This window comes from Aulonocara sp. 'chitande type north' Nkhata Bay, linkage group LG4, assembly GCF_057382095.1.
Source record: "Aulonocara sp. 'chitande type north' Nkhata Bay isolate Kocher_YH1m ecotype deep benthic linkage group LG4, A_spYH_male_GT1.1, whole genome shotgun sequence".
NCBI lineage: Eukaryota > Metazoa > Chordata > Actinopteri > Cichliformes > Cichlidae > Aulonocara > Aulonocara sp. 'chitande type north' Nkhata Bay.
This window is the reverse complement of record NC_141347.1, coordinates 35,528,324-35,545,917: the sequence shown is the minus strand read 5'-3', so window position 1 is coordinate 35,545,917 and position 17,594 is coordinate 35,528,324. Positions and strand designations below refer to the sequence as shown.

At 41.7% G+C, this 17,594-nt stretch overlaps 1 protein-coding gene across 2 annotated transcripts in view; it reads left to right on the top strand.

The window, feature by feature from the left end:
* The window catches only part of slc38a12 (solute carrier family 38 member 12), a 75,652-nt gene that overhangs the window by 47,277 nt on the left and 10,781 nt on the right, over nucleotides 1–17,594 (top strand). For both annotated transcript variants that reach the window (XM_086290149.1, XM_086290148.1), the window contains exon 9: nucleotides 15,305–15,398. In XM_086290149.1, coding sequence (XP_086146275.1) covers nucleotides 15,305–15,398 — 94 coding nt within the window. The remainder of the gene's footprint in view (nucleotides 1–15,304; nucleotides 15,399–17,594) is intronic.

The window sequence follows — 17,594 nt, the reverse complement described above, 5'->3', positions numbered from 1 at the left end:
TTAATCAGGGCAGCTGTGTGTGGGTAGAGGCGAAGAAACTGAGAGGGAATGGCTCAATCAATCAAAAGCAGGTGGGGATGTTTGAGAGGACGATAAACTTGAGTTTCATGCAGAAACAACACTAACATCTTTCCCCTGTCAGCAGCAGCGTGCGACTGCACAGAGCACAACTAGCTGCAACTGGAAACAGGAACACCTGATTTTTAAAGGTGGACACTGGAGCTTCTTGTGAACCTGCTGGGTGGGTGGGCGGCGTGGAAACCCACGTTTTCAGGTGTGATAACTCGATACCATACTCTGCTGCTGTTCTGTCTCTGTCCGTTTTATTCAAGCTCACTTTGACAGCATAGAAAACTCAGTTTTCAGAGCAGCAGCAGGATTACTTTTACATACGCTCACGTCGTCACTTTAAGGGTTGTCTGAATCTACAAATTATAGAAAGTAAGTAAAGGTTTGACCTTAGCACAGGTGTTCCTCACGTGGGTGTTTTTTAACTTTGTGTTTGCATCCCTGGTTTAAAAAGCAACAACTAAACAAAAATAATAAAAGTGTGGATGAGTGGTGACGTTCGGTACTAGCGCTTTCTGTTTGAAATCTGTTCAGAACAAAGATTAACATCAGACACAAATGGCCTGGGAGCTCGGGACTCTGGGGGCAGAGAATCATAATCCTTCTTCCTCTGATTTTGTGTGTGTGTGTGTGTGTGTGTGTGTGTGTGTGTGTGTGTGTGTTGAATTTACAAGGTTTATCTACTCTCTCAGGCTCAACACAGGCAGTTATTCTCATAATGATAATAATATTAATAATGATAATAAACTCTAGTTCTCTAATGTACATCCAGTTCCTCTCAGTGTAATTGTTAGAAGCGGTGAGTGTGTGTGTGTGTGCGCGTGGGTGGGGGGGGGGGATTATGAGTGCCCAGGCTGGACCATCAGGGCACTTAGGATTTTCACTGCTGGACTTTCTCCCTGAGGTGATCACTGCTAGTCATCGGGGTATTTTCCCCCTGACCCGCTTTGAGTATGACGAGGTGCCCGCCAATATTATTTATCACGCAATATCTGCAGTTACCCATCTGCAGTCGTGAACAAAGCAGTCGTGTGGCTCTTCTGGGTATGAATTCAGCCACAGTGACATCAGAGCGCTTAAGGACATCTGTGCCATGAGTGTTTGGCTGATTAATTACTTAAATGGGGTGGACGGTCAGGGGTTGACTTATGGCCCAACTGTGATGGCTCAGGAGAGGCGCTCACATATGCGGTGATTAAAAGAGACCAGTGGAACGGCTCTTGAGCTCAGAGTTACGCAATCTACCGCCAATTAAATGCCTTTTCATAGTCCCTGCGCTCTGTCAGCCACACAAATCCAAAACAAAGTGATTGACAGCTATCGTCTGGTTTGCCAGTTGGTGGCGGGTTTTCGCCATTACCGAGATCATTCACCATATCTAAGCCCCGTTAATCTCCTCCTTCCAAATTATAACTTTGTTTCGTGGCACAACACAAAGTGCATCAAAAGTGGGGTTTTTTCACTTTTAAAAGTTTCGTACTTTGTTGAACAGAAAGAACAGAGAAGGGGGACGATGTGCAACGCACACCTCCGGTCAGAGTCCATCACAGCTGCTGTGGTCAGTATCATAAAGTACAAGGCGGCTGGTGTGCTCCTGTTTTAGTTATTTATTTATTTTTTAAGTGAGACTTTCTTCCTGGATCAGATTTGCAAGCGTTCTGTTATCTGACAGAGACTGCCATGCAAAAAGTTTTGAGAAAACAGGAGGCATCAGGCTGTAGCTCCCTCTGATCCCTGTGGTTTACCTTGGTACAAGGATGAGGAATGGCAACATGCGTGTTGTTTTTTTTTTTTTTTGTTTTTTTTTTTTGTTTTTTTTTTGGCCTGTCCCGTTTGGCTCTTTTGCCATCAGAATTGTTGTCTAAAGGCAAAGAAAGATGCCCAACGGATTTACTTTACCAAACTGACCATCCCAGCCTTGCCGTAGTGGTCCATTTGATCGTGGCTAAGCAGCTTACAGCAGTTTTAGATAAATATAGTATTTTCGACAAATTTCAATCTGGCTTTCGTAAAGTTCATTCCACTGAAACAGCCCTTCTTAGAGTTTCTAATGACATTTTGTTACAAAGCGATGCAGGTAAATGTTCTGTTCTCTTAATGTTGGATCTTACGTCGGCCTTTGATACTGTTGACCACTATATTTTACTTAACAGGCTGAAACACTGGGTTGGTGTCTCTGGGACTGCATTGAAATGGTTCTCCTCGTATCTCTCTGAACGATATTCTTCTGTGGCAGTTTCTAAGTATAGATCATCTTCTGCGTCCCTGTCTTTTGGTGTGCCACAAGGCTCTGTGCTAGGGCCATTACTGTTTTTAGTTTATTTACTCCCTCTTCAGCACATTTTGAGCCCTTTTGAGGATATTTGTTACCATTGTTATGCAGACGATATCCAACTCTATATATCTTTTAAACCGGAAGAGGCTTCTAAGCTGCGGCTTTTAAATGTGTGCTTGGAAACCATTAAAGGCTGGATGGCTGAAAACTTCCTCCAACTAAATGAAAGTAAAACCGAAGTCCTCTTATGTGCCCCAGATAGACATATACCCAGTATAATAAATGCTCTTGGTCCTCTTTCAACGTTTGTAAAACCATCTGTCAGGAACTTAGGGATTATCCTTGATCCTGCTCTTACGTTAGATAGTCATGTTAAATCTCTTGTTCGGTCTTGCTTTTATCATTTAAGAAATATTTCTAAATTGAGCTCTATAATATCCTATACCGAACTCGAGATTGTTATTCATGCTTTTATGTCTTCACGACTGGAGTATTGCAATTCCCTGTTTACTTGTTTAAATAAAGGTTCTTTGGAGCGTCTGCAGATCGTTCAGAATGCTGCAGCAAGACTTTTGACGAAAGCTTCTAAATTTTCACATATAACACCGTTGCTCATGCAGTTACATTGGCTTCCTGTTGAATTTAGAGTCCAGTTTAAGATTTTGGTTTTAACTTTCAAGGCTCTTCAACAACAAGCACCACTATATATCATTGAACTTTTACAGCCCTATGCCCCTAGTAGGTCTCTGAGGTCGAGTAGTCAGGGCCTACTTGTCATTCAGTATACGAGACTGAAAACTAGGGGTGATAGAGCTTTTGCTACTGTGGCCGCCAGACTGTGGAATTCCCTTCCTCAGGACTTACGATCCGCTGATTCATTGATTACTTTTAAAAAACAGCTAAAAACACATCTTTTTAAAACTGCCTTTTGCTAACTTTGTTTGTATTTTGTCTTTTTAATCTGTTATATCTTGTAAAGCACTTTGTGATCTCTATCTAGAAATGTGCTATATAAATAAAATTTTACTTACTTACTTACTTACCTTTTATTGTTTATTTTATTTTCACTTACTGAATACGGGACAGACTTGACTGGGGGAAAGAAGGGGAGAAAGAAAGAGGGAAAGAGAAACAGCTGAGAAGAGGGACGGGGGAGAAGGGCAAAAAACAAAAACCAACAGAACGGGCAGAGAAAAAAAATGCATATATCAATCACCTGGATCACCTGCTGAGAAAGGAAAAAAGAAAGCAAGCAGAAGAGAACAAGAGTAATAGAATAAACAACATCACAATGATATATGGGAATATGACAGTAAATACTAAATGTTAAACATTATTGTGCAGCACATAAGATCAACAGAACACAGTGTGCTTTGAGGTAGGAGCCAAAAAGGGTGTAGTTTGTGGGTGTGATCACCCGTGTGTACACCTGTGAGCATGGACGCGTTTGTTTTTTGTTTTTTTAAAAGGTTCCTTCATGTAATAATCTGCTAGAGGGTGTGGGGGGGCCACAGCCCCGTCCTCCAGGGCGTGAAGCAGGTGTGGAGGAGATCAAAACTCCAGACATCCAGAGGCCCCCAGAACACAAGAGACCAAGGAAGACCAACATGCGTGTTGTTGATGTATGTTTGCATCACAGTGCGAGTCTGATGGATGATGTAGTACCCATAACTCCACCTGTTGGTTAGTGAAGTCCTGCTAAAAAAGCTTTAAGCGGAGCTGCTGTTTCGCTGCTGGTGTTTTGAAAGCGGACAAGACGAGCTGTGAGGTGGTCTGACTGAGCATGCTCAGTGTCAGCGGATGCTATAAATCTGATTATATCATCAAAAGATGGCTAAAAAAATTTAGACTATTTACTGTGAAAATTAAATATTGATTGTGGGGAGAGAAAAACACAAAAGCAAAACACCTCACTATAAAAGGACTATTAAAGGTTCATCACAATCATTTTTTAATTCTTATAAAAAAAACAGTGCCTCATTCACAGTGCAGGGACCACACAAATTCACTTTTCTTACAGCTTGATCTGATGAAGTCCAAACTGCAGAAAAAATAGTGACTCGCTGGTAAAAAAAAAATATTTAAAGGAAAACTTCAACAACAGGCGTCTTTCTGGTAATCTGTTTAATCAGCTACCAAGCTTCCTTGGTAAATTGTTTTCTAATAAAAAAGCATGTCAGATTTTATAATCCATGACTTTAAATTCTCTTAATAACTTTTTTGCGTACTCAGTATCATTTACATACCCACTTTCCACCTTGTTTACATAAGTGCTGCATCAGTGAACGTGTGTGATTCTCTGAATGTGAATAAGAAAAAGAGAATTTGGATCTTCACTTATTCCAACAATGAAAATCATTTTCATGTAACTAATCGCACGAGAAAGTTTTATTGTAAAATGTGCTCATTCCAACTGCTGCTATTGCTACTACTACTACTACTTCTCCTTCATCATCTTCTCAGTCTTCATCTCCTTCTTATTCCACCTCATCAGTTCATCCTCTGTCTGAAACAAGCTGCCCCCCAAACACAAAAACATGACCATATTAGGCATATCCCCTCTCTTTGACATCATACAGACACAAAAAAGATGTGATAAACTGAGTGAACATCTGGCTCATCCTTGTACATACACTGTCCTTTGGCCTTGCTTAAATGAGAATCCAGCACTGAAACAGGAGTTATAATACAGCAAAAACAGAAATAAAATAGCCCCCCCCCCCCCAAATTTTTACCATTACAGTTGCTTCGACCCCACATTTGTGCGTTCAGGTTGTTGAACAGTTTTTCCTGAGTGTTTAGTCATGCACCGTCACTCAGTATTCTCCACTGAGACATAATGGGACCGATCTCGGTGTTTGTGTCAGTCGTCGCTTTGGTCACCTTTGCAGTTTCTCATCTCAGACTTGCTGTTTACTGCATTTCACTGAAGTGTGTGATTGCAGCCAGCCTAGGTGGCTGAGAGTGTCGTGCTGAGGAGGAGAAATGGACGATTTTTAAGAACGTCTTCGTCGTCAAACCTGAATCGCTCACAGTTGACGGGTGTGCTGCTGCGGAGGAGCAAAGCCCATCGGCCTGCCAAAAAGGAGGGAACGCAGGGGTGTGGGAAGGGTGAGGTGAGCGTCCAGACTAAATTGATTCGTGCCACTTTTCTCCTGACAGCATTTGTTTTTGTTTATTGCGACATTTATTAAAGTGAGCGTGAAATGTAAGCAGTTTCTGTGGCGAGAAAGCAAAAACACCGTCAGAATCTGTAGACCGGCCCCACGAACAGGAGCCGGATGAAATTGCAAGAGCAGCCCAAACAGAGTATTAAATGAATAAATGCATTGGAAGCAAGTGTCATTCAATCTGTCTGCGTTATGAAATCCTGGTAATATTAATCTGTTGCTGTTTGGCAGTTTTGTTTTTTCTGGTGGGCATTTCCAGCTAAAGCAGGCCATGTTCACTCCAACGACACCGAGGCTGTTCGGTCTGATCTGAAAGCAGTTACTGCTGTTTGGAGAGAACACAATCAGAGGAAAATGAGTGATGACTTCAGTGTGCAGCTTCGGTTTTATCTGCTATATAAGGTGTAGTGCTGGGCGATATATATCGTGTGGACGATAGAAAAGTGTCTATCGTGTCATTTGTCTTCTATCGTTTCTAACCTAATTTTATAAATTATGACATAAAATATATCATTAACCCTATAACACCGGTCAGAGCAGGCACGCTCCGTTTTGCATAACTATTTTTAAACCTCTGTAGAACTGCAACCACATAAGCTAGCGCAATAATTTGTTTTGCATATGAGGAGTTGTACTTACATCTTATGCCATCAGCTTGTCCCAGGTCCTGGTTTCCTTCCACATATAGCTTTGCAAAAATTGCATAAAAAGCACTTGCAGCAACAACAACATAATATTCCAGAAACACGCTTTGCCGATCCGATCAGCTGTTCATAACACTTCCTATTTGGAATATAGGTCACCGCGAACTATCGCATGTCTGCCATTACCTGCCTGAAACCGGAAGTGACGTCATTTTTGCGGAAATGTAGGGTTTTTTTTACCATCAGGGCCTTATAAGCCTGTACTGGTGTTTTTAAAAGTCATGTTTGACTTCATGCTTGTCTGTATCATTTCTGGGATGCTTAGAACTCAAATTACACTGTTGGAAATAGTTTGTTTTGATGCACATGCTGTTTTGTTTTTGTTTTTTTTTTGCAAATTTGCACTATAATATTTATTTTCATTATTCCTGCAGTATATAAAAATTAGTGTATCTCAAAAATAAAACTATGAAGACACTCAAAATAAATTTCACGTGTTTGGAAACTATTTTGTGCAACTTTTTTGTATTTACAGTTTTGAGGGATAAGCCTCTTACATTTCTCTAAGTAGAAATATATGTAAAAAAAAAAAGAGAACGATTTTCATTTTTTTTGTAGTTTATTGCACTTTTTTGCAATTTATGTAGTTACTATGGACTTAATGCATACATATTATTAAAATTTGGGCTATAACGGTTGTATTGATGTATAGCAACTTGAAATGGCTCCACAGCATGTAAAAATATAAAGATAAGCTCTGGCGGACTTGGTTCTATGGTAGGTCTTAAAAGGTTAAATAGCCTGTGGCAAATATATTAGTGTTGTCTTCTCACTATACATACTCTTAATTTTATGCAAGAGAAAATAAAGTATAAAAAAATGATATTTTTCGCAAAGAAACTCAGTCTTGTGGTTTTGCGACATGGTGCTGCTTTACATGCACCCGGATTTGCGACATGCTTTACGGTAACCCGGACATGCAACAGGCAGACACAGCTACACAAGCAGCCCAAGAAGAAGCACTTTTACCGAAAAGAGGGAGTATGTCTGTGATTTGGTTACATTTTGGGTTCAACAGCACCAACACGGAGCAGAAGACGCCCATTTGCAAGCTATGCTATAAAACTATTCGTGCACCCGATGGCAACACAACAAACCTCTTCTATGACCTACAGAAGGTCCAAGAAAAAGAATACTCAAGAATCTAGAAAATCCGAGCTAAACCAACTTGTGGAACGACGGGAGCAAGTTGGGAAAAGTTGAGAAGGACAGCTTGATCCGAGGTACATTATGCCCGGTCGTAAGCACTTCAGTAAAGTCGAGTTGCCTCGCTTATATGACGCATGCCGGGCCAAAGTAGAGAAGGATCTTTGCAGTGTCGTGCATTATGCCTTGACGACTGACCTATGGATGAGCAGAGATAAGCAGCCCTACATGAGCGTAACCATCCATGTCACTAACAAAGACTCCACCCTCTGCGCTCGCTGTTTACAGACTGCGTACTTTCCAGATGACCACAGGTCAGGTGGTATATCGTGATATATATCGTTATCGTGATATAAAATAATTCATATCGCGATAAATATTTTTTCATATCGCCCAGCACTAATAAGGTGCTGAAGTGGAAAACGTGTTGGTGTAAGGCAAGGCAAGGCAAATTTATTTGTATAGCACAATTCAACAACAAGGTGATTCAAAGTGCTTTACAGAGACATTAGAAACAAAAACAAATAAAAAGCATGATTTAAAATTGATTAAAACAAACTAACTAACTAAACACACACATTTCACACCTGTTCGCGCGATCTGAACCCTTATCGTAAGGGGAGCTACCAGTCCTTCTGTGGACGAGCTACTTTCTATTTTAAATTCCCTGAATTTAAAATACTCTCTAGACCCAGTTGGGGAGCTACCCAGAGCTCTAATCCCACACCTGTTCGCGCGATCTGTAGTGCAGCAGCTCCTCGGTTCATTCTCAGCACCAGTTTTATGTGCACTTTGCTTTTTGACACGACCAAACAAGAAAATTGTCTCTGCTCTGAGCATGAAGTTTACCTGATCAGAGTTTCTGAGCCGCTGTACAAGGTGTCATCCAGACGTTTGGGGAATGAATGGATGAAATCTAAACCTTACCTGATTTAAATTTGGACAAACTCTTGTTTGACAGCTTCATCACAAATCCAGAACCTGCACAGAGAGCAAACATCAAGTTCTGTTTCAAAGTGACCCGGTCATTCGATGGTCGATGGTCGGTAAGGCCTGCGAACATGGAGAATGCTGTTTTTTGTTTCGTTATTCTTCGGGTCGAGCAGAGTGAGTCTGTTGGCGCGTGCATGACGAGATGACTTTGTAATGAAAACATTTAAAAGCTTTAAGATTGTTTATTTTCATTTCTCTTCCTGGAACATTTTGATCACTGTTTGTAATGACAGTAAACACCAAACAAACAACACAATATGTGTGGCATCAGAGAACCTGAGTGTACAAGCTTGTGAGGCTGTCACTAAGGACAAGTTTCTGTCAACATGAATTTGCATTATGTTCATACACCAGGTTGGCTTTGTAGTTTGTGCTTGAGCTGCTCTCACCTTTCTTTTTTGTGTGTTTTTAGTTCTTCTTGTGTTACCTTAATTTCAGTCTTTCAGTAATGTGTCGCTTTTTAATTCTTTTGAGTAATGTGCTGTGTATCGGCCTTGTAAAGCACTCTGATGTTAAGTTTCTCCTGTGTAAATCACTGAATGAATCATTTTAACTTGTTTGTTTGAGTAGCAGAAGGTCAGGGCCTGTGAGCTGCTGTTTAGCTTTTCATTAGAAACATCAATGTTTCAGTTTTCTTAAAAAATGCCAGAAAAGCCAGAGCAGTTAGGAGAGCTCGGAGTATCTCTGTGTGACATGTGGGCGCTTTAAAACGGACTGAAAATCAAATGGCATCAATGTCATGAAGTCCATTCATAAAACAGGAAGGTCTGCTCAGACATATTTGCTAATGTTACAGGTAAACTGATAAAGTGCATGGTTGGATTGGTGTTATTTAAAGTGCAATTGTGAAGTGTGACCCTACCAGTTTTTCTCCTTTTGGGTGGGTCATGCCAGCTCTGTGGGTCTGACTCACTCACAAACAAACACATGGCATCTGATTCCTCGCCCACTCACTTTTCTCCGGCTCCATTCCCATGCTCTCTCGCTCCCTGACATCCTGTCATCTTTCCAGTCTTCTGTTTCCTGATCTCAAATCTGCCAGAATCAAGAGCTTGTTATTGTGTCGACGTAGGTTCGTCATTTTTGTCCAGTTATGCACTCATTCTTTCTTTTTCTTCTCGCTTCCTCGCAGATGAACATAAATTCGGACCAATGTTTTGAAGGTTATGGTCAGTGTGGGATAAAAACCACCAAATATCAAAATACAGATGCAAGTCCAAACCTTAGCTGCCGCGTTATTGTGTCTGTTGCTGAGCTGATGGAAACCCCAGTAAAGATGTGTTGCAGTTCTTCATTTTTGGACGTTTTCTTGTAGTACTCTTGTAGCTGAGGCCCAGTTGAGTGGAGTCCGGTGTCCTCAGGCTGTTGGAGGTGCAGTCTTGATTCACGATCAGTCCAAAAACTGCTGAGAGTCGCACGCAGACAACAACAGACAAGCCTCAGGGATATTACCTGAATCTGTGCCACATTCGAGGGATGCACTGCAAAGTGAAATTAATGGGTTATGAAGACACGTTTTGCCTAAAGCCAGAGTCACAAAGGTGGCTCTGCTTGTACCTGGCTCGATCGCCACGGTAACTGATGCTGCACATCTGAACTGCCTTGAAGGAGGTCACGTTCAGATGTTGTCATCACTAAGACAGATATAGATTCTCACCTGAGGGAGTACATTACACATTTTTGGACGCTGACACACTTTCTGTTTTATCTCTTTACCAAAAATATTCAAGTTATAAATCTAAGATCAGATAGTACAGGACTAGACACTGACCAATGAGAACAGCTGTTTTTCTACAGGTACAAGGCTACTCTTACTTATTTTGTTATAAAATAAGCAGGTTAAAGGTCTGGTGATGATTTCAAGCGCAGCATTTATATTTGGAAGGTTTGGCATTTTTTTAGAGATCAATGTTTAAAGTTTTAGAGCCCTAATAGGGGGCGGTCTTCTTTAAAACGACCCCTATTCTTCACAACTCTCTGTGACCAGGTCCTCTGACTGAAGCAGGCGGTGATTGATTGGTCTGTTTTGTGTGGGAAAATAATCACATGACTTGGTGAAATGCACCTTAATGAACTATTGTGACACCCATCGTCTCTTCTCAGTACAATGTGAAATTTATTTAGCTTTGAAAATAATCGATGTTATACTAACAAATGTTGGCCATTGCCACCGTACATGTCTAGTATTTTCTTTGTTGATCCTATGAAGGCATCATCACCTGTTTCACTGATTTCTGGGTGTATTCTCTCAATACATCTTGTCTGGAAAGTTAGGTTGGGAAGCGCATCTGTAACCGGAAGGTCGCCTGTTCGATCCCCGGGCTCTCTGTCCTGGTCGTTGTGTCCTTGGGCAAGACACTTTACCCTACTTGCCTACTGGTGTTGGCCAGAGGGGCCGATGGCGCGATATGGCAGCCTCGCTTCTGTCAGTCTGCCCCAGGGCAGCTGTGGCTACAACCGTAGCTGCCTCCACCAGTGTGTGAATGCGAGAGTGAATGAATAGTGGCATTGTAAAGCGCTTTGGGTGCCTTGAAAAGCGCTATATAAATCCAATCCATTATTATTATTATGCATGATTTTATGTTAATGATGGAGCTTCATGACGTCCTGGCCAAACTGTCCGATTACACTTCCCACGGAGTTTGTTTGCAATCATGCAGCTTCTAAAATTCTTATTTGAATTTGGTTTGGAGGCACTTCAGTGCTACAGGATTCTTCAGGCTCAAAGACATCTGAGGAATAAATAATCGAAATAAATCAAACTTAATCAGAGTTAGTTGACTAGATGGATGCAATCAGCCAAACACATAATATAGAGGATTTGTAGATGAATACTTTTTTATGCCTGGATGAAGTTTTATTGTATCTGAACCCAAGTGTTACAATCAAAGAACCTCTTTAACAGAAACGTTACGTTTACACTTTCAATTAAAAATCATAGAAGAATATTAAGCCCATGCAAAGTCACTTATAATTAATCATGCTGGTATATTTTGTACATATTGCACACATGATTGGTGAACTTTGTGCCTATTAATATGCAAACTAGGCTAAGCACAGTTTCATCATTGGCACCACAAAATCCAAAGAAAAAGATTAAGATAGATACGAACCAGCCTTTGTCGTCCAGCGCGACAAACACACCGTAGATGAATTCAGTCTGAAATTAGACCTCACATTGTCATTCTGTAGTTTGCAAAGTGATCTTTAGACAGAAAATAAAGGAACAGGAGAGCGGCCGACCATGCTTCAGGGCTGAAATACAGCTTTCTGTCAGCCGGCTGCCATTAATTTCACTTTCTTCTTCAGACACATCTCTCTTCATAATGGTTCATTCATTACCTCCAATGGCTGTTGCAGATTTATGCTTTGGCTCAGCCCGAGCTTAGACTGCACTTTGCCAAGGGGACAGCTGGTAATACTTTAATATATAGAGACATAGGCATCATCATTATTCAGCAGGATTAAAAGCTGTTGGGGGGGTTTTCTGTCAAACTCACAGATAGCCCAGCTGTCCTTTTTAACATCTTTTGAGCTCTTATTGTGTCTAAAATTGCTCCTTTGTTTCCTCATTCATTGATTTCAACTTTGGAAAAACTCTGTAAGGCTGGGGTGTCAAAATTAAGGCCCGGGGGCCAGAATCGGCCTGCCAAAGGCTCCAACCTGGGCCACTGAGCTGCTTTGGAAAATGTGAAGTAGGACATAAATGATCGGTATCGAGAGGCAAGTAAACAAACACCTCCGCAAGTGGCTCAGGTATGTGACTGGTCATCACTGCCGACCTGAGGGCGTTTTGGTTCAGGGTCGAAATGCCTGATGATATTTGGACACCACCTGACGACACCTGGTTGAAAGCTGCAGTCGCTTACAGCCACTTAAGGTGCAACTTTTAGGTGTATTTTATAAGTTTCCAACTGTATTTTCATCAGCTTCGCAGGTTTTCTCCTGAAGACCAAACCAGTGGTCATTCATACTATCCCAGTGTAAATAACAGATAAACAATAAAATAACACAAAGTTTCTGTTTTTCCACTATCTACTATAGAAATGTATGTTTACAGTAGCTTCACAGTGGAACAAAAAACCCCAAAACAAATTAAAACAAATTGAAAAACCTTTCATTTTATTCTTATAGGACACTCGGGACGATGAGCTACCAGAACTTTTGTTTGTCATTTTACACATTATTTCAATTTAAATTTCTTACAGTTTCCGGATGAAGAGTCGCGCTGACACACTTTCATTACTACAGCATCATTTCTTGATCGTGTAGAAAAACCAACATGTGCTGCTGAAATTGCTTCTTTTCCTTATATTAAAATATCTCAGGGATTAAATTTATGGTTAAAGTTCTTTACACTGCCTTTTTACTCAAACTCCTTTTATGATGTAAAATGAGTTTGATACACCGGCTGAAGGTCTCGTGGGGAACCTTTCAACCACCAAGTTCCACTTCTGAGTAAAAAAACCTCATAAAATATGTATGTGGGGTAATCAGGTTGTTAGTTTTTAACTGTTGCAAATCGGCAACGCCTGCCTTAAGAGGGTTAAATATACAAAGTGTGTTTTCATTTTATTGTGTTTTTGATGGAGGGGGTCAACACATAACTGTTTGCCTTCTTTCATCAGCTTTTAGTGTTAGAAAAGGTTTTAGGGATGCTGAAGCTCCCAAAGAAGACTCACACTCCTTATACACACATGTGACTTTATGTTTGATTTAACCATCCTGCTCGCGTCTGTAGTTGGAAACAGTTAGTTAGGAGTGATGAGTCTTTAACCAACCAGTTAGCATGCATTAGCAGGATGCTAACATTGTTTTTACAAAATTGCACGTGCAGTCATGTTAAATTTGTGAAAACTAAAATAAACTGAGTTTTTTATGTTTAGCGGCAGATGTAAAGTGTTTCAGCTTCGTTCACTCCGTTGAGGACTGCAGGTGCTCCTGGACTGCAGCCAGTTTTAGTACATTTGGATCAATAGGATGTGGACAGGCCACGTTGTTGTATTCATTCTCAGTGTCTGAACAAATACATCACATAGTTCCTGAGACTTTTTATACGTGTGGAGAAAAAACTAATATAAACTTGTGTTGCTGTAAAAGAATAGCACTGAAGTCATTATTACCCATCGTTCGGGGACAGTAAAGGTCTGAAAATTTAAAAAGAAAAAACGAGAAACCCATTTGTAGCAGTTCCATCGATGTCTTCAAACATTATAAAAGCACCTTTGTGTTACCATCCACCCACCCTTTTATACAAACTCTGGTATTATTTGATTTTGTGCCATTGAAGTCCTCGTTCAGGGATACACTGGTGGCACTCGGTGTTTTCTTCATCAAAATTTTAAAAGTGCTAAATTCGCCTCATTCTTTTTATTTTTCAAGTACTTTGGAAGGTGTTAAGCAGCCTGTTTGTGCACCTCCATTGCTGGGCTGAAATCCTGCGCTCTTGCAGAGGTGTGTGTCAGTGTGTGTCTGTCCTCATGCGTTTGATGGGAGGGCGAGGTCCTCTCTTTGAAAGCCTGCAGGCTGCTCTTCAGATGAAAAAGCACACAAGCGACTGCCTCGGAGATCACATGCCACTCAAACTGTGCAGTCAGACCTGAGAGTGTCAGAGAGCGGGGATATGGAAGAGACGGATGAAGGGAATACGTTTGCAGGCGTGGGGGAGAGGGAGTGATGGGAGCTGATGGGAGCTGATGGGAATGGAGCTACAGTAGCTGAGCTGCGTCTGATTGCAGCTCTTGATAAAGAAAGTATCTGATAGGCTATCAGAGCTGTGGCCTGGGAGGATTTGAAATTTTTGTTGTACTATGGATTGGGCCACCTCTTCATCTTTTCACCCATCTTTGAGAGCGCTGATGGGATTTTGACAGCACTTGAGGAACGTTGCGTCTTCGATAGCGTTTCAGAATTGCATGTCAGTGTCACAACTGCAAGACAAAAAAAGAGTTGCTGGCTAAAGTCTGCAGGATCAGTCCAACTCAGGAGTTGGGAAAAGCTGCGATGCTGAAGCCAGAAAGTGTTTTTCCAGTTTTGTGTTTTCGTTCCTGTCTGTTGTTATATGAGATATTTTTCTGGCTTAAAATGGGGAGATAGTTCTTTTTGGTCATTTGAAAATTAAAAGTGTATTTTTGCTTTTCATACACAAGAAACCCCTGACATGTCTCGTTATAATGGTGGCCACAGTTTCAAATAACGGGGTCAGTGTATGCGCAGGTAATTCCTGTGAGCAGAGAAGCCCAAACATGTTGATGAGTGACAGCCGATCAGAATATTGTTGATTAAAGGGGGAGGGGCTAAAACGACCTATATCAGACAGAAGGTGAACTGTGGCCCAGTGTAAGAACACAAGAGATACTTTACAGTAGCTTCACAGTCCGATCCAGTAATACAGACGAGCAGAACGTCACGTTGGAAGTTTTCTTTCATTTAACAGATTGACTGACAGGTTATTATTCATGTAACGCAGGAAACGTGACTTTGCTGTTAATCTCTTGGTTTAGTTTCAGGATCCTGCACTGTTTGTGTTACTCTGCACAATATATTGGACACTTTCATTAGAACAATTGTATTTTTTTATAAAAACACTTTCCTTATTGATGTATTTTTTCTAGTTTATTGAGCTTTTGTTACTTTTCTGAGTCATTTCATTTTTTCCTCTGACATATTTATTTTTATTGAGCAATTTTACTGTAATGGGCCGTTTTAGTTTGCATTGGTGGTTTTTCTGTGGCGATTTTCCCAATTTTGGAGGTTAATAAAAAGTGCTTCTGTCTACATTCTCTGTATTTTTCATCTCTTATGGTTCACAGTGAAGCACTCAAAGGCAGCTTTTACATGACTGTGATTGATTTCTGACCTAATTAAGAAATGTAAAGCACTTCTTCATTAATTAATGTGCCTTCTTCAGCTAGCTAAATGTGCTTTCCCATTTGCTGTTCCCACAGAGCGTGTTCACTGTTTTGTTGGGCCCGTTCACCTTCTTCAACGCCCAGAAGACAAAGTATCTCCAGATTCTCACCTCACTCATGCGATGGATTGGTAAGAAAACATTCCTGCAGTATTCCCTCGTAACGTGCTGTTTTTCTTTTCACTATTTTCTCCCCTCGCTTTCTGTGACCTCTCCATTTCTGCAGCCTCTTTTTCCACACACGCATATTTCCATTTTATCGGCGTCTCCCTCAGAGTTTCTTTCATCCCTCCCTCCTGCCTTCACCTGCCTGTGTGGCTGCTGCGTTTAAGGTCCGTCCATCATGGTTTGGTCCTGCTCTGTGTCTTTGACTCCCATCTCCTCTCATTCCTCAGCCTGACAGGCTTGACAGCCCGTCCCAAGCTTGATTGGACCGTCACTCACATGGCGACGGATGAAAATAAACCGCCCGTCCTGGGTCCACTGTTAAAATCACAACACCACTGAATCACGGCAGTCCCGCCGCCCCCGTACGGCCGCACGCTCGCTCACGTAAACGCACGCAGACACAACAGCGTTCGCGCTCTGTCCATCGTCTGACTAAATAACACGCGGGTTTTAGCTGCATCCTTCCCTCTTCCTCGTCTCAGCGTCCCCTGGCTCTGCAATTGATTGGACGTGTCACTTTTGCAGGGCTCCAAACAACACGGGATAATGATTTAAAACGGCTCCAGTGGACAAGCGAAGATACTGGAACAGCAAATCGTTAAAAAAGAAAAACCAGCCTGTTTTTCTTGTAGGGCGGGGGTAAACCATCAAAATTACGTTGAAGTTGTTGATAAAAGCCAAAGATAAACTTGTCGTACTTATTTTGTTCTTGGTCTGCTGTACTTTAGGTCGAGTTTTGGCAGAGAAGAGAAGCAGACGTGCTTATTAAACTAACTATTAAATAATTCTCTCTGAACGTGAGCATCAAAATCAGCTGCGTCTCCAGTGAGTCTCTCGTCCTGTGGATGAATTTCTGCGTCACCTTGCTGGGCTGAAGCAGCTGAAATAGATCAGGCTAGCTGATTACTGAACATTAGAGTGAATGAATTATTCACTAGTAAAGTGATCATGTCATTGACCGGCTCTTAGAGGGATAAAAATGTAGTAGTTAGTAGTTAAATATAGCTGCACGGGCCTCTCAGCTGCCCATATTACCAGTATGGGATAAATATACGACCTGCTAAAAGTTAAAAACCCTTCAAAGCTATAAACAGACGGATACACTGGGGGAAGAGGCCGGTTATCAGCTGAACATATACAGTCCTGCAGCACATTTAACTAGTGAAGCATATCAAAATTCCCAGTCTTTCCTTTCGTCTGGAAATTATCTTCTATGATCAATTAACACTTCTCCTGTAGTGACATTCACACCAAGCAGCTCTGTCAGTGGCATACATTTAGTCAACTACACAAACAGCACACATTCAGTCAGTGTCTGTAAAGGTCAGTACTGTTCTCGGACATAAAAGCGCTCCACAACAATCCAGAAGCAAGTCGACCTCTTTACGAGAGACGACAGCTAAAGCGTTGGCGCTGTTTCAAAACATTTTTGTGTTTCGTGTCGACTTTCACGTCCTGTTTTACATCCAGCAGTTTCCACTTTGTTACACGTTAAAATGAGGACTTAATAACCTTCTGTAACACTCCGAGTCCAAGTGCTGACCTGTGCACAGATGTCTTGGCCCTCGTCGCGGCCTACTTTATCCATCACACCATCGATCCTTATTATCGGCCTGGATCCTTTTCTTTGCTCTGTCCAGTTGTGCATCTTTGTTTTTGGTGCAGAGCAGCAAGCAGCCTTCCCAGTGTGTAAAGACAGTCTGAGTTTTAGATTGCTTGTTGGAGTATTTCTGCATGAGCTGCGTCTTGAGGACGAGTCAATGTGCTGGAGCAAATAGGCTGCATGCAGAATATGAACAAATGAACGATAAGAAGCTTGTTTGCGAGCTGGGGCGCTCGTACTCGTAGCCCCATATTTTGTAATTCTACCATCTGGAAAATGTATGTTGTGTAGTTGTTTTTTATATTGTGTCCCTGGGTGTTGGTATCCGCTTTATTTGAAGGCGCTGACACTGACCACATGAGACAGGAGACCCTGCCTCCCCTCCTGACCATTACTCACCAGTCCCCGGATGCACCTGCAGTCACATGTGCTGCCCTGAGCGAGGACGGGGTGCGTTTGATGTCAGGGGTAGCAGCTGGCCGGTGCGTCGGTGCCCCGCCCGCCACCCTCGGCTCCGGCCTTGTCACAGTTGTTGCCACTCAACTGTAGTCACCTC